The 24,388-nt window shown below is 36.2% G+C and overlaps 1 protein-coding gene across 1 annotated transcript in view; it reads left to right on the top strand.

Annotated features, from left to right (window-relative positions):
- The window catches only part of LOC128728994 (protein sidekick-like), an 85,505-nt gene that overhangs the window by 42,416 nt on the left and 18,701 nt on the right, over positions 1-24,388 (top strand). Inside the window, 3 exon segments of the mRNA XM_053822644.1 lie at positions 5,187-5,274; positions 7,658-7,910; positions 7,958-8,786. Of these exon segments, the coding sequence (XP_053678619.1) occupies positions 5,187-5,274; positions 7,658-7,910; positions 7,958-8,786 (1,170 nt within the window).

Here is a 24,388-nt window from a genome sequence, read left to right as displayed (position 1 = left end):
CCATAGTATACGGCAAAGTAGACCGTAGTTTATTATTTTTGCCGGATTGTGTATTTTTATAAATAGTTTTCCACGCCATGGAATAATGGCTTCAACGAGCGAAAGTTCTTTCCTAGGCGTATATACTGATTTCAATTTATCTAATAAATAGCTCAGAATGGGATGAGTCTTTTGGAGGTTGTTAGATCCGGTTATTTTGTGATTGTTTGAAAAATGGCACGTGCTCCACATCTGGGGAAATCTGTTACGCGGCATTACAGTATTGAACGATGGTGTTCTCGTTTAAAATTCGGAGCTCCGGTATTCACCTTTTACATCTTTCTTTACCTGGTCTATCATTGTAATAACGCTAAGAAATTTTTTCATCTCGGCTAGACTAATACCTTGCCCTTATTATGCTGGTAAGAGATGTTAGATTCATTGCCTATCTGTGGACATTTCACTATGAGACTATGTATATATGTGGACATTTCACTATCGCTGGAATCATCGGACACACTTGAGTACTGTAGTGGAATAGCTCTTGATCATTTTCTTGGAGCGACATCACTATCGCTGTCCTCAAGTTATGCATCAGAATCAACTGAATTTATCGTATAATCCGATAGGGAGTCTGCAATATGCTCATTCTTAATTTCAGTCACATTATATGAGTAATCTCATACAAAATTATGAGTAATGATACAAAAAAATACAATTTCCACAAGAATATTAAGCGTACGATATGGTAATTTCGAAATTCACTCTTCGAAAGTGATTGTTGCAGAAATTATTACGTCAACCATGCGAAATGCTCAGAATGCTGCGATTTCGCTGGCATTCAAGTGATAGATCTATAAGCCCGTGTTGTCGCGAGCTGGCGCTCAAGTGACAGTTTCATAATCCCGCGTTTTCATGGGGTCTGTTGTCAATGTGTTAAGCATTCGCTATAGTGATCTCGACCCGTGAAGATCGAGAATTTTATCCATTTGATACACGCTTCGAGGTCAACCCCGATACACAGTGTTCGAAAAAACGCAGCAATGGAAAAATCTACGATATCCAAACGTGACTCGGAAGCATGTCTGAAGCAACAGACTGGAAAAAACACGATGGAGCTCCGTAGCGCGGCCAAAACCTGCATGCCGAACGAAGTGTCGAGCGCGCAAAAACGTATCGAGCGTCGTTCCGAGAGCGCGCTAGACATGGTAAGGAAGTACGAGCAACGAAAAATGCAGCGTGGTGGAGACCAATCCAGCGGTTAATATCAGGCGCTCATTAAAATATCCAAAGCTAAGCGGCGAGAATCTCTTGATGCACGTAAGACGTGGAATGTTTGGAAGGAAATGAGATCAAGAAAAGAAGTGTTATATTGAATAAACCATGACAAATGGGACTGCAATGCCTAATTAGAAAAAAAAACAATGTGTTTGTTTGTATTGTCAACAATGTGTTAATCTAACATTTTATTGTAAATCCCATTCGTGGCAAACTCACATAATGCTATTTATTTCAAAAACAAATCCAACGCAACAATTCGAGAAACTACTTCGCTCTTTATTTTCTCAAACTGCTACTTGATAGCTTGCCATTATGCGTAGAGATTGAGACGCACGCATCATACAATTGAGACGCCCGCAGGATCGCCTTGAGCTTGATGCATCACACGAACAAACACAACGGATGGTATCGCCCATACATCTTGAACACGGCTCCATATCATCTTGACCAAGATAAAAGAAATCATGGTTCGCCAACACCCGGTAATCGATGGTGTCGACTGGCTTTCTATCAAACGTTTTGAATCATTTTTCTTGAGTAGTAAAGTGCTTCAAATTGCACCGGTGTGAAGGCTGAGAACAGACATACCAAGAAAGGTGAGCTTCGGAGGTGGTTTTGAAAGTTTCCTCTTGCGAGTGTCTGATCCTCGTTTGTAGAACTAAAATTTTAAAACAATTTGTATTCGGTGATAACATTTGAGTTTATTTTGACGACATTTGTACTCTTAAGTGAATATTTTGTGATGAAAATCTATACCCTAACACCTTTTAGCTGGAAACTGGAAAACTTATACTTCTTCACAGAAACTTATACTTATACAATAGATAGTTTTAAGAAGCGCATACGCAATATTTAGGACAAATCGGATGACAATGTGTATATGAAACTTTTGTATTTTGCAGGGTACAGGAAGGTTTGGCTTCTTTACAAAAAGACTTATAAAACATGTTCAGACAAATAGGTCATCATCTGAATTTTTTAAAGCTATTAAAAGGCATACATATTGTTTCATAATTGATGTAGAGCTAATAGGGGTAGAGGTAGAGTGGTACAGAAGATGCCCTATTTCGTCGGTGTAACGGATGCTTTCGGTTTTGCTCCAAAAAGTTGAAAGTAGCATGTTTACCGTATTGCCGAAAAATCTGTCATCGTTTGTACTTTTGGCGAAAATAATAGAATTTTTCGACGGACAGGTTGTATGGAAGCCACGCTTATTTCTTGAGCGGGGTGGTTGAAACTTTGGACTCTTTTGCAACATATAAAAAGAAGCATATGTTCTAAATTTCGGCCAGATTTGTGTCTTGTAATTTTAAGTGAACAATATAGCTTTTTTATGGAGGGTTGTATGGGAGCCTCCCTTTGTTTATCATAGAGAGAGTTGAAACTTCGCCAGTCTTAGTTGTAAGTAATGAAACGCCTATGTACCAAATTTCAGATAAATTGGGCATCAGTTGTTAAGTGAATATTCAAGAAATGAGGTTGTAAGGGAGCCCGCTTTTTGGGAGGTTCTAAAACCATAAAAATCAAATCCCTAATTCGAGACCATCATACAAATATATGCCAAGTTTGGTGCGAATCGGTCACAACCAACATTGAAGCGCGACCATAGGCATAAATAAATAAAAAATAATTGCATACATATATATATATATATATATATATATATATATATATATATATATATATATATATATATATATATATATGTGTATATATATATATATATATATATATATATATATATATATATATATATATATATATGTATATATATTTAATTAATTTATTAGTATCTAATAATATATTGTATTCGATGGGTAGTTATTACGCATTTCCTGAATCTACAAAATATTTAATTATAGCCTCACGTTTATGGTTAGGCTTGAATAGTTTAGACTTAATTTAACTTATGAGTTTGGAAGAACCGGAACAGTATCATCGCTAAACAGATCAAAACAAGTTTGTAAAGGTAGATAACATTAAACATTTGAAATATGTTGATTACTGTTTTTGTGTTTCTCGTTTGTAACTCCTCAACTGTTGATGGTTGTTTTCTGCAGTGGTAGATTCGGAGCACGCCCAAAGGTAGAGCAGTTTAGGTTGACTGCACATGCGTTGTAAATCGAGAGCTGCAGCTGTATTCAGGTGATGTTTGGTTTAGCTATTATAAAAGGAACGCAAGAGCGAGAGGTCTTAAATGTTCTAAGGTGAGTCGTTTGTAACAGCAAAGGAAACCAACTCCATTGCTGTTGTTAATGGCAAAGAGAAGCTTGATGAAGTTTGGAAGTAACAAACACGAAGAGAGTTTGTTTTCGCGGAGCAGATTTCATGGCCCCTATTATGTTGCCCTATGTTGGCTAGAAAGCATAAGCATAGGTCATAAGTGAGCAGGTTCAACCTTTATGTTAGAGAGGGAAACAATGTTGATATATGCCTTGATTGGCAAACAGTGTCCGTGTAAAAATCTGATCAATTTCGTATACAACGTTGTTAATATGTTTCTAAAAACCAAGGAAGATTTCTGGATTCCAATGTTGATATAAGCTAGATTATTTGACTTTCAAAATAGCAAAAAAATATTACAGCTGAACAAATCGTTGAAATAATGTACAGAAATATTATTTACGGTCGGAAAATATAAATACATTACGACTCAGTTCTGCAGTAGTTTTATTTCAAGCAACTGTACGGACAAAAAACATTGAAGGCGAACGCTACGGTTCAGCCCCTATATCCCCTAAAGAGAGATTTACTCCCAGGGGTTCACTGGGGCTAGGGGTTCACTCCCAAGGCTTTTTCTTGGCCTTGCTAGAAATTTCCTTACCCATATAGAAAATCTACAGTCGTAAAGGTTATTTTCTTTCGCAGCTCATACTCCATCATGCAAAAGAATAATTACCGCCTAGCTTACTCTGAAAAAAAAATTTTATTTTATTTCTTTTTTTTTATTGTGAAGGGTTATGGCTACGATTATTTTCGTAGCAGTGGCGATGAGCCCAGATTGCCTAGAGTCAGAAAGAAAAAAAAAAGCTTTAGATACGATTTCCAGAGGAAATGGAGACAAAAGATACTTACCACTTGCCGACTATGCCGATAGAAAATGTAAACAGCGTCGCACTGACGCTCCTCTTGCAAATTGCGGCAGTCTAGGCATTTATGATGGAGGTATCTTGCACAATATCTACATTTTTTCTGTAAATTGACTACACGAAAAGAAATTAATGTCACAAAACGTTCACTATGAGCTTCACTGTAACGAGAAGCGGTTTTTAATGATACTTACTTGGGCAATAATATTTTTTAGGTCTGCGATACATACTACTGTAAGTTCCTTTCTTGTCGACGATTTGTTAATGAATGATTTGCGTTGCTTACGTTCATTACTTGTGGATTGTCATATTGCTCTTTCGTTTTTTTCTATTTCAGTCTTGCGATGACGTTTTGTGATAATTGGAAATGTCACATGGTGGGTTAGATAAACATTTTTCACTATCGAAAAATCAAACGCGAAAATAAAATTAACCCATTTTGCTCGCAAAATTTAAGCACATATCTGTGATTTTTTATTAACTATTTTTTTTACTATTTTATCTATATACATTATTTTTATTTACTTAAGACAAGATTATTAACTGCTTCTCATACAGCTGTATGTTGAGAAATACTAGGCAAACTAAGCAACCTCATGAAAAACCTATGATACAATTTTTGTATATTTTCAGATCACATTGCATGCTAAAAGTTGTGTTTCGTTACTTTGCGTACCATTTCATCCCAGGTGAAAATCAGTTGTGTTAACTGGAGCTGGTAATTTCGTATAAAGTTATTCATTTCGTTCTTGTTCGTCGTTGCGAATGCGATTGTAGGTAAGTTTCCCTACCTCGAACTTGTACATCGTGATTTATCGATATTTGTTTTATTCACAGATTTCGGACATCAACATAAGTGACATGAGTGATAGCGAAAACGATGCTAACCAACAGCAATTGTTAGAATTTGCACGGCTCGATGCTCGTATAACAATAAATAACGCTATGATCTACATAATCTCTGCATTGGAACCGAGGAAGAGAACAAAATATCTGCACAAACTTTCTACTCTGCACTGTTTTGTGCGCGGCTTATTTACACTGGAAGAAATAGCAGACCTGGAGGCAAAAGCTCATCGAATTGTAATAAAAGCGGTTAGGGAGCGTACACTATACGAAAGGATGAGGACTAGAAGACGCCTTCATCGATCGGGAAACATTTATTATGCGATAGCTTCGGATTCGGATACCGAATAAAACGATCAAATTAGAAATAGATTCACTACAGGTTAGGTAACATGATGTCTATGGGGTTAGAAGAAAACGCAAATGGATAATTCTTTAATTCTTTATATTCACTAGAGCGATGTTATATGGTTGTTTTGCATCTTTCCATCTCCTGCGTTTGCAAGATCACGTTAATGGACGTAGCAGGAATGGAGTAATCGATGTTTGAATTAGGAACACACCAGCGGGTAAAATAATAATCAAAATTGCCGACCAATAGAAAACGTTGCTCACTTATCTTCAATAAACGTACTGCTGCTGTATGTTCTCATTGCTTGCTCAGCTGCTGACTTCTCATTGTTGGAGAGGCGTGTAACCCTTTCGGACTTGATCAACGAGTTTGTTATTTCATACATGTGTGAAGTGTTTTACTTCATATTTTAGGTATGCAGAAGCGGCAGAAATACAAAATTCAGTAAAGCCTCAAACAGTAGCAGCATTATTTCGCCTGTGGAATACTCATAAAAACTCTATCTGTATGTTTTGCTGATAAATTTCATCGAACTTCTCAAAATGAACAGCAAATAAGCATAAGCTAAGCTTATTTCCATGCATGAGATAAGCTGCTCTCCATCGTTTCTCTTTCTCTGTCTCTCTCATTCTTGAATTGTATAATAATGTATTTTACAATTGAGTTCTGTTGAGTGCTCTTGATTTTAGCCCATGAGGGGTAGTAGAATCTCTACCGATGAGAAGTCATCAGTTGAATTGAGTTGATTAATCATAATCACCGAGCGGAACGAGCACGAGTGGATCGAAAAAATATAAGAAAGCTAAATCGGATCATATTGAATTTCGACGAGGCAAAGGAAAGCAAGATAAGCTGCGAATTTTGGAGTAATGTAAAAAGAATCTAAGGCCCAGCATCATTGTCCGTTGCTTATATAATCAATTGCATGACGACACATGCGCATTCTGTTTCACGTCAGTTGGATGATACCGGCGGAGTTGAGAGCTCATACTCTATGAGCCAGAGTATATTAATAATTGAACAGAGAGGTTGACTCTGTGATTTGCGAGCGGTTGAGACAATCGTGCAACAAATTTTGTTCGCGTTTTAGGGTTGAAGATTGGAATATTGCTATGTTTCTTAGTTAAACGCCGTTTGCTGCGAAGGAAATATAAACCGATTTTTTAATTGAGTTACTGCTTTTAGTATGTTTCATTATATTTCAAGCTCAAGTACAGTGTTCAATGCTTTTCAAGCATAATTATATCAACTGAGGTTTAATAATATTTGAACATAGATATTTGTATTATAACAAACATATTTGAATCAACTTGGGCTTAATCATAGTTGAAAACAAATAATAAATGATTTTATTGGTATTGAAACAAGCATTTTTGTAACAAGTGAGCCTTCCTCATATTGGAAAACAATGACATAATTTATACAATAGAGTAGGTCAATATTTTTGTCAATCAGTAATACATGGGAAATATATGTTATACAATAAAAATATTGTTACACCCCGAAACGATTGGGAGAACTGTTAAGATCGTTGAGCTCTGGAAAAAAGGCAGGCTGGAAATCGAGAGCGAGTATAAAAACAATCAAACTGCCTTGCGAGAGTGCGAGCGGAAAGATGTGTAAGAAAACAACCCAAACTAAACTCACTGAAAAGCATATGACCTCAGATAGTCGAGCTTACAAAGAATTGGTTATCTTTTGAATATGTTAATAGTGACTCTTAGAGGTATTTAAATATAGAAGGATATACTCTGTTTCGCAAAAAGAAGAAAAAGAAGAAGAAGATGAAGAAGAATAAGAGGAAGAAAGATCCGGGAAAGACAGAAGGAAGAAGATACTACTTCACAAAAATATAGGTTTAAAGTTTAGCGAGGTTCACCGTCCGATCTGAGCAACGTCGTGAAGCAGCCATAGGAAGGTACAAGATCGCAGCTGTTCGTGAGTTGTTGTGTGCTGATGCTGATCTGATCCTTTATGTTCTTTTACAGCATTATCTAGCCCACCTGCAGCATAACCGCCGCTCGACGAGCACCAAAATGGCCAGATTCTTGTTGCCGGTTGTTCGGATACAATGCGAGTCCCTGTAATTATCATTATATCACAAACGAAGCTCAGCGCAACTACTTGATTCAGGAGCTGATCACGTGGAAGGACTACGTGATCCAGATCGTGGTTTGCATCAACAAGGGCGGTGGAGCATCCACAGGCAGTGGTTTCAGTGTTAGTGGTACTGCAGGTGGTGTTGGAGGAACATCTCCTGGAGGTGGCAGTAAGATCGCCGTCGAACCGACTGACGGGGATATCGAGCAACCGGTCAAGACGGAGATGAAGGTGTTGACGGTGCCACCGAATCTGCTAGATCCGTTGGCCGAACAGAGTGTCGTTTTGGCGGGATTACACAAGCATACAGAGTACATGAGGCGGTACCTTCAATGGACCCGGTTGTGGTTGAAACCAACGCGACTTTGTCGACGACGATCGTGGTCCGGTGCACTGAGGTGCCAAAGGTACATCAGAATGGTAACTACACCTTCACCGCGACGTTGACTGAGTTGAAAAAGTACGTGCAGTACGACATCCAGGTGTTGGCGTACACGCGCCTTGGTGATGGCGCTCTCAGTACACCGCCCGTGCGCATTCAGACGTTTGAGGACACACCGGGTGCACCGTCGAATGTGTCCTTCCCGGATGTGTCCTTCAGCATGGCACGCATCATCTGGGACGTGCCAGATGAACCTAATGGAGCCATACTGGCGTACCGCGTCACGTACCTGTTGAACGGCTCGCAGGCACTTAACTTCACGCAGGAGTTCCCACCATCCGATCGCACATTCCGAGCTACACAGTTGCTCGCTGAGCGTTACTATCTCTTCAGTGTGACGGCTCAGACGCGGCTAGGTTGGGGCAAGACCGCAGTGGCACTGGTGTACACCACCAACAACAGGCAGATCCCACAGGCGCCTTCAGCACCGCAGATCTCACGCTCGCAGGTGCAATCGGAGCAGATTACCTTCAGCTGGACACCAGGACGGGATGGGTTCGCACCGTTACGCTATTATACGGTTCAGTGCCGCGAGAATGAGGGCTCTTGGGCGCTTATCCCGGAGCGTGTGGATCCTGCGGTCACGGCATATACCGCAAGTGGTTTGAAACCGCATACGCACTATCAGTTCCGGATACAGGCTACGAACGATCTGGGGCCTTCTAGCTCTCACAAGGGTGAAATTGACTTATCACACGTACACTTACACATACACACAAGCACACGAGAATGAACTATGTGATAATGATGAAAAATATGGCGTTGCAAAAGTACACGAGCAGCATATAAAGGGATGGCTACATGTGTATATTTTGGACGCGAACGTCGTGTTCGATTGTGTTCTACTGTATCGATTTCATACCTGGTTATGTCACGTAGATTGGTGTTGTAGCTTGCTTTATAAGTAGCTTTGTAGCTAGTGTATAAAATTGCATGATAACTTACTAACAAACATTGCTCTGTGTCCTATATATTACTACATACGTATTTTTTTATTTTCTTCACAGTGAACATCGTTCGAGATCGAGGACTATCTAAAATGGTTTCGTGAGCAACAAGTCATTTCATTTTTGTCCACAAAACGGTAACTACATTTTCTGCATCCTTACATACATTTATGAGCATCGCCGTGTATTCACGAAGTCAGCGTAGTGATGCGGTTCCATTAAATTGTATGACATGGGAAATTTAGCCTCTCACTCACAACCCAACGGCAATGCTAACTTCTTATAACTTTCACATTTTTGTTGAAACATTTATCTGTCGACGTTTCTTACACTTTTCGCCAAATAACACGATTTCCATAAGTGTCATAAATGTAAACTGTTGGTAAAATTTAAAATATTACTGCAAAAAATGTTTCGTTTGATAATTCATTTAGCTCTTTCCACATTGAGACCTCCGAGACAAAGAGTGTTGAATGTTGACCAAATGACCAGTTGTCATGTAAGATGCTATTTGTATAATACCAATGTAGTTTACACAACCTCAGGAAAAAATGATGGATTTTTCGATGTACATCGAAGCTATTGTTTCACATAATATTGCACATAATATTGTTTAAAACATCGTTCTAGACATATATGCTCAATGTACAGAAATTTAATCGTTTTTTCTGTTGCACTTTTCCAACTTTGCCATCGTATATCTCAGAAACAACTAAAGAGAGAGCCTTATAATTTTCGCTTTTTGTAAGTGCTCTATTTCGTAATTCTCAACCATGTTCAAAAGTATTCCACAATATAAGTTTATCATGGGTCTCTGAACGAGTTTGTAGAAACTGTCAATTTTATTTTTCATAAGTTTATTATATTCATTTTAAAATTTGACGATACAAGTTTCCTTTATGAAAACGTTTACTATTTACTATTTGTTTATAATTAATGGAATCTTTTTTTATCATACCACTTGACATCCAGAAAGAGCTTAATCAGAATTAAAAAAATAGTTCATGAATGTTTTGTAAAATATGTGGACAACATTGGAAGTCTTTTGCGAGAAAAAGATCAAATTTACCTTTGTTCCTATATTTTCTAGTGATTATCAATGTCCAATTACCGATGTTCGATTTTTCTTAAATCTGGTTCAGATGCTTATTTTATGTTTTGTATAAAAAATCAAAAATTTGAACTCCTCCGATGGAAGAAAAAGGGAGACTACAATACATTCACCTCCCTACCCTTAGAATCAATCAACACTCAACTACCCTTCGAGGAGTATTAAAAGGAATCATTTTCTATGCAATATATGGTTAAGTATAAACCATCTGGTAAAGACCAAACTGGGACAAAATAATTTTATATTGAAATATTTACTCAGGTATACAAATTTCGTCCGACTAGTTTTAGTGTTTATCATTTATATACAAAATCATCTATATACAAAAATCAACGGAATTACAATTCAACAAGCGGAAAGCAAATGTTTAAAATTACATATGTTGTCTGGTTTAACTAAAATTTGGCCAGTACACTTCAACTCAACCCATACAGTTTCCTGGAAACTAATAAAATTGTTCAAAACTAGAAATAATTCATTTTAGATTTATCAATGAATGATTTTTACATCATGGAGGGCATAAAGATGCCCGTTTGCATAATAAACAGATATTCTCACAAATTCAAAAGTCGTCAACAGACGGTTCAGTTTCCTCCACCTCTTCTCTCTTCACTCATCGGTTTAAACTAAGACACTAAACTCCACTGAACAACTATTGTGTTATCACTTAAAACGTGTGCTATTTTGCGAACAGGAAAAATATTATTCAAGCTATAAACCAAAATAAGGTTAGGCATCAACTCCGTAAAACTCCTTTTTCAATCACTATGTTGAGTTGCATTTTGTAGAAAATGCGATTTGAAAATATTCAAAGGACTACTAAAAAGTCCTTCTAAGGCACAAAACAAGGAGAGAGCGTGTAGCTTTAAGAACTAAGAAGTCAAATGGCAGAGATTAATGATTACAATCACGGAACAGTGTTTTGAAAGTGAGTAGCATTACAGGTGTATTATAGCACAGGTGTAGCAGAAGAGAAAATTGCTGCAAGGCAGCGTAAGCAAATACAAGATTTTCAAAAGCTAAAGTTAATGTCATGAACTCTATGTTTGAAACAACGCGTTATTTTGCTTCACTGTTAAGATGGCACAATTTCAAGAACACAAATAAAGGATTCGAGAGGTGTTTCCATAGATTGGATGAGGAAAACAATGGCTATAGACAGTAGCTTTTCAGAGCAATAGCAGAAAGGCCAAAGATTGGGTAAAATTATATTGGTGAGAACGAATTGTTCTTACGACAAGAGGGGCTTGAGAAGAAATGGTGGTTGTTAAACAGAGAGGGAAAAGAGGATTTGATATAAATTCCGATCGTTGATATGATATTGTGGTCAGGGAACAGAAGTAGGATGTATGAGATAAAGAAATTTAGAAAAGGTAAGGTATAGCAAATAGTATTAAAAGTCTCAAGAACGCGAGAGAATATGAGTGTAGCGATATTGAAAGATCATTGAAACAAATCTAGGAATTAATTGAATCGAATGAATGCAAATGGAAACTGAAGAAAGACTAACAGACACATCAATGTTTGTATTACACAAGTATTCGTCAAATACCCCTGACTGTTCCCCTTAAACAACAATAGCCCGAATTAAATCGAGTTAATCAGCTAGTTTAAATATATGACCATACATGTTCGTTGTGTGAAATATAATACTCCATGTTTTTTTTAATAAGGAAATAGTTCTAGTATTTAATAATGCAAGATGTTCAAAACAACGAACAACATACACAGCACGTACATCACGTATAGAGCATAATAAAAGTTCATTAATTTTGAAAAAGTCTCGACGACAGCAGAATCCCTTTACATCAATCAATAAGATCAATAGATCGCACCTCGCTGGTGATTGTTTCCGGCCTCGTGCTTTTTCACTTGCTTATTTGTCGCTTAAATCTCCCTCCTTTGTACGGTCAACACCTTGGGCAAGGAGAAACTTAAATTTCATGCAGCGCGATGGAGTTGCTGTCTATCAAATCGGTGCCTTGCGATAATGGAAAATCTTTTGTCTCCAAAAGGGGCGCTATAAATACTCTCGCGATGACGTACCTTCATCTTTCCGCGCGTGTTCATGTGAAAGGACTAATTGACCAGCTACGACTCTGTCTGGCCCCAAGCAATTACCAAGATGATGATTTGTAATGAAAGTAAATTTTCAATAATACGTTGGGCGTAATAGGTGTTGTTAAATTTGAAATAACACTAAAGATCCATACTTCTCTCTTAATAAACGGGAAAAAATTCAAATTAAGCGAATTGCGGTGTGTTTAATTTCCGACAAGAGGCCCTTGCAATCACGAAAGTTTCACCAACTGTTTCTGGCTATAGCTTTCTGCAATTACTGCTAGACACTCTCTTGGCTCCATTTGCTTTCCGAAAGGCCACAACCAAATGTAGCAATAAATCGATCAGGTGGAAATGAATCTTGAAAAGAATATTGCGTCCGATTTTGATATTGCGGGACAGCTGCTATATGCCTTAATATTGGATTGGATTGTTGACACCTCTAGAAAGTTCTACGATTGAACTCCTTCTTAACACGTCCTCGATATTCTCAGATGCGTATCTGAGTACTATGAATATTAATAAGACATATACCTGTGGTATCGATCAACAAGACGGGCTATTTGAAAGGAGAAGATAACTCAGAATTCATGCTTGACCATACATTTTTTCATTGCATTTTTAGATCTTATTGGTTTGACAAAATGGTACCTCAAAATTCATTTTATCTACCTTACTCATGTTAGTAATTCATAGATCAAGTAGTATTTTTCGTAGCACTGATTTCAACTCGTCCAGCGTATTAAAATCAGAGCAAAATAATTTAACCAATGCTTCAATCAAAAAGATCAACTCAACTTTTTTCGTTATAGTTGCATTCAAACGGGCGTCATGCACCGCATCATGTGCATCAATAATCGACAGAATTGTTAGCACTTTCATTTCATCTATTGTCAATTCGCGGTTGATAGGTGGAGTTTGCTCCATCGTTGGTCACTGCAAATGTAAATCGTCCCTTGCGAGGAAAAGCTTATAAAATAGGGTATGGGGCAGATATGTATTTAAAATTACCTAAGATTATACTAGCTTAGGGCTCTTTGATGCTGCGAATTCACGCTGACTTTTTTTTCTCACACACAGCTTCCTTCAGCATGCAGTCACGTCAAAGCATCACACGTTAATAATGCAATCGGCTAGAAACATACTCATATATAAGGCTAGTTACACGCTCTCGCTAATTTCGTGACAGTGCCCGACTCTACCACAGCTGTAAATGTTGTAACGTTGCTCCGTAATGCACTGTACTCCCCACGTATGTGTGAGTTCGTGCTGAAGCTTTCAAATGCAATCGTGTTAAACGATCAAATGCATATCATTTCTATACTATCTGGAAAATCTGTGACGAATCATTTGATGGCCTGATTTTTTCCTAAAGAGTGCTAGAGATCTTAAATATCAGGGTATTTTCATAACAGTAAAAGTTAGTGTAAAATGAGGATAAAGAAATTGTGCTAAAGGATGTATTTTTTAATGTTTCCAGCTGTCGTTTATGTTGAAGTGATGTGTGGCGAAAAAGCGGCAAACTCCGCGGCTCGTATATTCTTTCAAAAAAAAAAAAAAATTAACCATTTGTTTGTAAGGCCACAAGATCGAAAACTCGACGAAAATTTCGTTTTAACACATTAAAAGCCGGCGACTGAAAAATGATTTGATAACTTGAGTGCCGCGTCACCCATAAATGGTTGATGGAAACATTTCTAAGGTGGCCAAGTTTAGAAGAAAAGTTTATAACTGTTCGTAAAATAGAACAGTATATTCGCATATTTGTCATATAGAATTTTAAACAACAGTTTTAATAATTATAACATGTGTGGTATTTCACGAAACATTGTCCAAGATGTTAAGGTACTAAGCATTCAACACACATAAAGCTACTCTCGCTTCTTTTTTTACTAGCAGAGCAATCTTTCACGGACGTCGTACATATCGGTTTTTTCCTAAGCCACCAGTTTTGGTTACTTTATTTTTTTACATATCACCAGAAAGTCTCAGAGGGTTATCATATTTCGGTGTGCGAGATGTAGTATCAAGTACAGCAGTGCTTGATGTTTGAGAATCAAAAGTATTAGAAGTATCATTTAATGACCCAAAAACGTCCAACAGTGTGTAAAAATTATTAATATTTCATGGTGTTGCCATTCAGTTCAATATAAACTCTAAATGCATCAAACATGGCGCAATATACAAGAAACAAGACTGTCTTCTTTGATCACTTCTCCGTTTTTCCCATGATGGAATAGTATGATAAATACTGATCAGCCAAATCTACACCCATTATATATTTGTTATAGTCTAAGACGGAGTGTGATTCTATAATTTCTTGTTTCGTTTTCCAGTGAATTTTATTTGTTTTTATCAAATCTCCTAACCGAGTCAGCCCGAAATAAGGCTATCTGCGGCTGTTGGGAGGAAATGCCTTTCAGCTCACAAAAAATTATCCAAATCTAAATACGGCCAGGCCGTTCTTAAATAAATAACAATAACAATCAAATCTTCTGAATGTAGCGTGGAAATCATGTATATGGTCTTCTGTTTCGGCTTCCATGACTGTACTAAAACATCACATTTTCGTTTATAGCCATATTCACCAGTTTTCAGTATGAAGTGCCATAAAAACTCGGGAACATCCCTAGTTGCTCTAATTGTACCACAAACTCGTGTACCATTTTCCAGAAGCAATGCAGTGGTGTCTCAAATGTAATTTGTTTTCAAGTAATGACATAATTCTCTGGTATTCCTTAATATTCCTTCCGCACAGTATATTTCTATGTTGCAAACATATCAGGTTCTAGTTTTCCATAGTATACGGCAAAGTAGACCGTAGTTTATTATTTTTGCCGGATTGTGTATTTTTATAAATAGTTTTCCACGCCATGGAATAATGGCTTCATCGAGCGAAAGTTCTTTCCTAGGCGTATATACTGATTTAAATTTATCTAATAAATAGCTCAGAATGGGATGAGTCTTTTGGAGGTTGTTAGATCCGGTTATTTTGTGATTGTTTGAAAAATGGCACGTGCTCCACATCTGGGGAAATATATTACGCGGCATTACAGTATTGAACGATGGTATTCTCGTTAAAAATTCGGAGCTCCGGTATTCACCTTTTACATCTTTCTTTACCTGGTCCATCATTGTAATAACGCTGAGAAATTTTTTCATCTCGGCTAGACTAATACCTTGCCCTTATTATGCTGGTAAGAGATGTTAGATTCATTGCCTATCTGTGGACATTTCACTATCGCTGGAATCATCGGACACACTTGAGTGGAATAGCTCTTGATCTTTTTCTTGGAGCGACATCACTATCGCTGTCCTCAAGTTATACAACAGAATCAACTGAATTTATCGTATAATCCGATAGGGAGTCTTCAATATGCTCATTCTTAATTTCAGTCACATTATATGAGTAATCTCATACAAAAATATGAGTAATGATACAAAAAATACAATTTCCACAAGAATATTAAGCGTACGATATGGTAATTTCGAAATTCACTCTTCGAAAGTGATTGTTGCAGAAATTATTACGTCAATCATGCGAAATGCTCAGAATGCTGCGATTTCGCTGGCATTCAAGTGATAGATCTATAAGCCCGTGTTGTCGCGAGCTGGCGCTCAAGTGACAGTTTCATAATCCCGCGTTTTCATGGGGTCGGTTGTCAATGTGTTAAGCATTCGCTATAGTGATCTCGACCCGTGAAGATCGAGAATTTTATCCATTTGATACACGCTTCGAGGTCAACCCCGATACACAGTGTTCGAAAAAACGCAGCAATGGAAAAATCTACGATATCCAAACGTGACTCGGAAGCATGTCTGAAGCAACAGACTGGAAAAAACACGATGGAGCTCCGTAGCGCGGCCAAAACCTGCATGCCGAACGAAGTGTCGAGCGCGCAAAAACGTATCGAGCGTCGTTCCGAGAGCGCGCTAGACATGGTAAGGAAGTACGAGCAACGAAAAATGCAGCGTGGTGGAGACCAATCCAGCGGTTAATATCAGGCGCTCATTAAAATATCCAAAGCTAAGCGGCGAGAATCTCTTGATGCACGTAAGACGTGGAATGTTTGGAAGGAAATGAGATCAAGAAAAGAAGTGTTATATTGAATAAACCATGACAAATGGGACTGCAATGCCTAATTAGAAAAAAAACAATGTGTTTGTTTGTATTGTCAACAATGTGTTAATCTAACATTTTATTGTAAATCCCATTCGTGGCAAACTCACATAATGCTATTTATTTCAAAAACAAATCCAACGCAACAATTCGAGAAACTACTTCGCTCTTTATTTTCTCAAACTGCTACTTGATAGCTTGCCATTATGCGTAGAGATTGAGACGCACGCATCATACTATTGAGACGCACGCAGGATCGCCTTGAGCTTGATGCATCACACGAATAAACACAACGGATGGTATCGCCCATACATCTTGAACACGGCTCCATATCATCTTGACCAAGATAAAAGAAATCATGGTTCGCCAACACCCGGTAATCGATGGTGTCGACTGGCTTTCTATCAAACGTTTTGAATCATTTTTCTTGAGTAGTAAAGTGCTTCAAATTGCACCGGTGTGAAGGCTGAGAACAGACATACCAAGAAAGGTGAGCTTCGGAGGTGGTTTTGAAAGTTTCCTCTTGCGAGTGTCTGAGATGAAGATGCACCGACGCATAAGAGAAAAGCAAAGATTTTTGCAATGTGTCACTCTGAGTTCAGTACTTATTCATTTCTGAAGTATTGTGTTCCATTGTGTTTGTTAATTAGTTCGAACAATGCATTGCTTGTATGGTAAATAAGTTATGATTACTGCATAATATAAATATTCTGTTGGGCTGATGCAATTGCATAATTGCAGTTTCGTCCATTTAATTCGCGAATAAATTACTTTTTCAATTGTAACGTTTCAAAATTGTTGAAAACGATCTAATGACTTGATGATAATGAATGATTGCATATATGTATGCAATATTTCTTCAATTTATTTATTTATGCCATATTACTTTTCAACATTTTGTTCTCAACTTAAATGTACATTCATTCAGTTACTAATTCAAAGTTAAATATTATATTAGTAATAGTATAAAATTTTTTATTGCATTCGATCAGAAAAATTTAGCTCTTATTTAGGGAGAACGACTGCTTGGTGCAGATAAAAAATAATTTTGTTTTTTTCTACGGTTTGGACAACACGTTCTGGCTGAACCTCTCAATATATTTATATAAAATTCTTTATTTTTATGATTCGAGGCAAGATCGTGTTCGATCGTGGCTGCTCTTAGGATTTCCGTTCGCGATAGCTCTAACATGGGTTGGAGTGCGTACGTTGCTGATGTGACAGTCTCATCGTCTTCCGGGCGTTGCGTTGGGGTACAAACGATCATGATCTGACTCATCGTCATCCGTTTCCGTCCGTCGCGACTCTCTTGAATTCGATATTTCTGAGGGCGAATCCGATCTGGAACTGTCTGAAGTACTTTGTGCCGGACTCAATGTAGCTAACTTGTCGATCTCGATGTTGCTATGTAATGAATTAAGCTTCTGTCAATATTGCAATCTTAAAAACTTCCATGGTCCATCATCAAATTTACAACGTTGTACTCGAAATTGATCGGATTATTAAACGGAGGCTGTTTGCCAATCAAGGCATATGTCAACATTCATTCTCTCTCTTACATACGACTTGTAAAAGTTATACATAAAGGCTTTCGGCCTGCATAATGCAACATAATAGAAAGGTCGTAGCATGGAATCTGCTGTTTGGAAAACGAACCCTCTTTGTGTTTGCTGCTTTCAGACTTCATCAAACATCTCGTTGCCATTAACAACAGAAATAGGGTTGGTTTCCTTTTCTTTTATAAACGGCTCTCCATAGCATATTCAAGACCTCTCGCTCTTGCGTTCCTCTCATAATAGCTGAACTAAACATCGCCTTAATTAAGCTTCAGCTCTCGATTTACAATGCATGTGCAGTCAACATACATTGCTCTACCTTTGGGCATGCTCCGAATCCACCAACGCAGATAACAACCATCAACAGTTAAGGAGCAACAAACAAGAAGCACAAAATCAGTTATCTACATAATTAAAATGTTTAATGGTGTCTGCCTTCATAAACCTGTTTTGATCTGTTTGTCGATGATACTGTTCCTTTTCTTTCAAACTCATAAGTATTCAATTTTGATTGATTCTATACTAATCTAGTCTAAACATAAACGTGTGGCTATAAGCAAATATTTTGTAAGTTAAGATAACGAGTTAGCACACATCGAGATCGTCAAATAAAAAACATCAAAATCGTCACAATGTATTTTAAAGCAGATAGTTCCAGATCAGATTAACCCTCAGAAATATCGGATTCGAGAGAGTTGCGACGGATGGAAACGGAAAACGATGAGAACGTTGGAAACGGAAACGGAAACGATTAATCACGCCATGATCGTATGCACTCCAACGCAGCGCCCGGAAGACGATGAGACTGTCACATCAGCAACGTACGCACCCCAAACCATCTTAGAGCTATTGCGAACGGAAATTCTAAGAGCAGCCACGATCGATCCTTGAACCATATCCAGATAAAATTCCGTGTAAACGAAGAACAGGGGTTCACCATGTTGAGTTCCATTGTAAGGTTCAGCTAGGACACACGTATTGTCCAAGCAGAAGAAAATAAATTAAACTGTTCTTTTACTGCATTAAGCAGTCGTTTTCCTTAACTCATTATTTGAAATTTAAAATAGCTACAAGAATCACAGCGGAACAAGTCGTTGAAATAATGTACAGAAATATCATGCTCGGTCAGAAAATACAAATACAGTACGACTCAGTTCTGCAGTAATTTTGTTTCAAGCCACTATACCGACCAAACATTAGACGACTATCTGTGGCACAACAGCGCTATGAATGAGCTCCATTGTCTTATCCTTGGACTTGTTGTATGGAACGACGGTCTCTCGCACACCAGCGCTTCAGCACCCTTCAGCGTGTTGGTTATTTTACGAAGCGACAGCATAGCTGCTTTGAATGTGATTCGTCCCGTGTGTAAAATGGGCTTTTAAGCAATTGCAGGAGCAGATGTGCAAAAAGTCGTACCTGAGGTTGCCTTAGCTTGGGACTGTTGATGCTACGAATTCAGATTGGCTTAGTAACACGCTCTCGTTCACTTTGCAACAGTGCCTGTCTCTGTTATGGCCGTAAAGACTTTCAGTGTATGGCGGCAATTTTCAGTGCACTTTCCACGTATACATGAGTGTGCGCAGGAGCTTTCAAATCCGATTGTGTGAGACGATCTCGTGGCGCACGTTGTTTGCACAATTTGAGGAAAGCCTTTGGCGAATTACTTCTAGCCCTTCTACAAAGGGTTGACCTAGGCTTAGAAAGTAATTTGAAATGTTCTCAAGTGAACGTTGAAATGTGACAATCACGACAGAAATGAGTGGTGAAATAAAGTTTCCCTGAGTGTACCCTTATGCAAGATACTGTAAGTGAGTTTTCGCAGGCTCCATCGACCTCTTTAACTCACGTAATTCGTATACACAGGTACGTAGAGTGGAATGTGATAGCCTCGGGATGTTTTAGAGTGGGATGTACCACCGGAAGCGAACATCGAAGTCACGATCATTGTCTCAAATTTTCTCCCACCTCAAGTCAAACATATCAAAGCAACACAAGTTTTTTTTGAGGTCTATTTGAGCTTTAACTTGATATAAAAATTAACAAAAAAGCTAGCATTTAGTCATCAGCGCGAACTCGCCCGTAGATTATCCCTGTACTTGATAAATCGAACGTACATACAAGACGGGTGGTAATGGGCGTGCAGCTCCATGGGATCGACGTCCAGCTCCCAAAGCCTTTTTTTTCTTGAACTCCTTTTTTAACAAATCTACTCTTTTAGTCATTTCAGCTACCCAAGAAAAAAATTTATATCAAATCTTCTCTTCTCTTGTTTTTACACAACAGTCATTTCTGTACATATTTTTCGTTTCGTGTGATAAACCCGTTCTTGTCAAAATGTTTCTGCCTAATCTATGGCCTTTTAAACGTCATAAAATAGATAAAAGCTTTTGTTTATGCCTGGTGTTTTCCACATCCACCCTTTCGAAACACCCTTTTGGTCCTTTGTAATTTTTCTTGGACCCGTCATATCAATCCCTCTACATAGCAATAAGGAAAACAAACACGTTGTTACATCCAAAGCATGCATAACGTTGACATTTTTTCTAGTTTTCTTTCGTATACGCTTAATTCATCATTTATACTACCTGGATACAATTGTCCTTTTTTCCTTTATTATTCACCTATATAGCAGTTCTTTTTCAAAACGCCATTCCGTATATGTAATGATCACTCTCTGTAAACTAAACTTAATTCTGTTTACTTCAACCATATTTCCTACGCAACTCTTCAAAATTAAAAATGGAATCATACTGAAAAAACGTATAGCGTTATTTATAGCTATAGGTGGAAGAATATTTTGCACATTTATATTCTGACATACATCGCGAGTTTAGTGTCTAATGCAATTGGTGAAGAATTGCAGGAAACTGAACTGCTGGATGGCGGCATTGCATTTTTGTGAATTTCTTTTATTCCGCAAACGACCATTCCTTTTCCCTTCATGATGTAAAAGTCTCTGGTTTAAATAAAAAAAAAACATACTATCGCTAAACGTGTTTTGAACATTCCAGGAAGTGAGGAATGTAAGAGCTCTCTTATGCCCCATTTCCGCATTGAGGAAGCTCATACTTTGCTACTTCTTGCATGTACTATGTTTAAGCGAACATGCAAAGTTTTTGTATAATTAGACAACATATTATGGTCTAACATTTTTTTTCCAATTTTGCGAATATGAATTGAATGTCGTCCCACTCATTTGCTCCCCAGCAGTAAGTATGGACTTTTTTTCCTCATTTCCATAAAATAAGTCACGATTGGTGTGCTCGATCATATTTTCCAACACTCTATCAGGAGGAGCATGAATAGGAGCTTTTGTTTCTCTTCGGTTAGGAAACAGAAACTTCACTACTAAACATTTTGTGAAAGAAGAATCGTCTTTATTGCTATGATCGAAACATTTTGTTGGTACAGATACAGACAGGTGGCTCTGTGGAAACTCCTCTTTGTTTCCCAACGGCGTGTATGAATCTTCGTCGCGTTATGAACAGTAAGATGCATTTGTATCAAGTTTCAATCGAATTAAAAGCCGTATTTATCAAAATTTTTTCTTTGGTTTAGAAGCAGGGACAATCATTTGATCCTCATTTGTAGAACTAAAATTTTAAAACAATTTGTATTCGGTGATAACATTTGAGTTGATTTTGACGACATTTGTTCTCTTAAGTGAATATTTTGTGATGAAAAACTATGCCATATCCCCTTTTACCTAGAAACTGGAAAACTTATACTTCTTCACAGAAACTTATACTTATACAATAGATAGTTTTAAGAAGCGCATACGCAATATTTAGGACAAATCGGATGACAATGTGTATATGAAACTTTTGTATTTTGCAGGGTACAGGAAGGTTTGGCTTCTTTACAAAAAGACTTATAAAACATGTTCAGACAAATAGGTCATCATCTGAATTTTTTAAAGCTATTAAAAGGCATACATATTGTTTCATAATTGATGTAGAGCTAATAGGGGTAGAGGTAGAGTGGTACAGAAGATGCCCTATTTCGTCGGTGTAACGGATGCTTTCGGTTTTGCTCCAAAAAGTTGAAAGTAGCATGTTTACCGTATTGCCGAAAAATCTGTCATCGTTTGTACTTTTGGCGAAAATAATAGAATTTTTCGACGGACAGGTTGTATGGAAGCCACGCTTATTTCTTGAGCGGGGTGGTTGAAACTTTGGACTCTTTTGCAACATATAAAAAGAAGCATATGTTCTAAATTTCGGCCAGATTTGTGTCTTGTAATTTTAAGTGAACAATATAGCTTTTTTATGGAGGGTTGTATGGGAGCCTCCCTTTGTTTATCATAGAGAGAGTTGAAACTTCGCCAGTCTTAGTTGTAAGTAATGAAACGTCTATGTACCAAATTTCAGATAAATTGGGCATCAGTTGTATTGTTAAGTGAACATTCAAGAAATGAAGTTGTAAGGAAGACCGCTTTTCGGGGGGTTCTAAAACCATAAAAATCAAATCCCTAATTAGAGACCTTCATACAAGTTTGGTGCGAATCGGTCACAACCAACATTCGCGACCATAGGCACAAATAATTAAATAAATAATTGCATAAATATTGATATACATATATATATATATATATATATATATATATATATATATATATATATATATATATATATATATATATATATATATATATATATATATATATATATATATATATATATATATATATATCTATATATATATATATATATATATATATATATATATATATATATATATATATATATATATATATATATATATATATATATATATATATATATATATATATATATATATATATATATATATATATATATATATATATATATATATATATATATATATATATCTATATTTGTATATGTAGCTTAATATATAATTTATAAATATACATATATATATATATATATATATATATATATATATATATATATATATATATATATATATATATAAATATATATATATATATATATATATATATATATATATATATATATATATATATATACATATATATATATATATATATATATATATATATATATATATATATATATATATATATATATATATATATATATATATATATATATATATATATATATATATATATGTATATGTAGCTTAATATCTAATTTATAAATATACATAAATATATAAATATATATATATATATATATATAAATATATATATATGTATATATATATATATATATATTTATATATATATATATATATATATATATATATATATATATATATATATATATATATATATATATATATAGATATATATATATATATATATATATATATATATATATATATATATATATATATATATATAGATATATATATATATATATATATATATATATATATATATATATATATATATATATATATATATATATATATATATATATATATATATATAAATGTATTAACAAGCACTGTTTTGTTGAAATAATGTTATTATTATTATATGCTATAAAATAATTAATATATAATAATTATTTGTTGCAATTAGTTTTTAATAATATATTGTATTCGATGGGTAAGAATTATGCATTTCCTGAATCTACAAATTATTTATTTGAAGCCACACGTTTATGTTTAGGCTTGAATAGTTTAGACTTAATTTAACTCATGAGTTTGGAAGAACAGGAACAGTATAATCGCTAAACAGATCAAAACAAGTTTGTAAAGGCAGATAACATAAACGTTTTAATTATATTCATAAATTTTTTTGTGTTTCTCGTTTGTAACTCCTCAACTGTTGATGGTTGTTTTCTGCAGTGGTAGATTCGGAGCACGCCCAAAGGTAGAGCAGTGTATGTTGACTGCACATGCGTTGTAAATCGAGAGCTGCAGCTGTATTCAGGCGATGTTTGGTTTAGCTATTATAAAAGGAACGCAAGAGCGAGAGGTCTTAAATGTTCTAAGGTGAGTCGTTTGTAACAGCAAAGGAAACCAACTCCATTGCTGTTGTTAATGGCAAAGAGAAGTTTGATGAAGTTTGGAAGTAACAAACACGAAGAGAGTTTGTTTTCGCGGAGCAGATTTCATGGCCCCTATTATGTTGCCCTATGTTGGCTAGAAAGCATAAGCATAGGCCACAAGTGAGTAGGTTCAACCGTTATGTTAGAGAGGGAAACAATGTTGATATATGCCTTGATTGGCAAACAGTGTCACCAAGGAAAATTTCTAATTTCTAAATTCAAAAACCAAGGAAGATTTCTAGATTCCAATGTTGATATAAGCTAGATTATTTGACTTTCAAAATAGCAAAAAAATATCACAGCTGAACAAATCGTTGAAATAATGTACAGAAATATAATTTACGGTCGGAAAATATAAATACATTACGACTCAGTTCTGCAGTAGTTTTATTTCAAGCAACTGTACGGACAAAAAACATTGAAGGCGAACGCTACGGTTCAGCCCCTATATCCCCTAAAGAGAGATTTACTCCCAGGGGTTCACTGGGGCTAG

This window comes from Anopheles nili, chromosome X (assembly GCF_943737925.1).
Source record: "Anopheles nili chromosome X, idAnoNiliSN_F5_01, whole genome shotgun sequence".
Classification (NCBI taxonomy): domain Eukaryota; kingdom Metazoa; phylum Arthropoda; class Insecta; order Diptera; family Culicidae; genus Anopheles; species Anopheles nili.
Note: the sequence above shows the minus strand (reverse complement) of the source record. Positions and strands in the feature narration are given on the sequence as shown.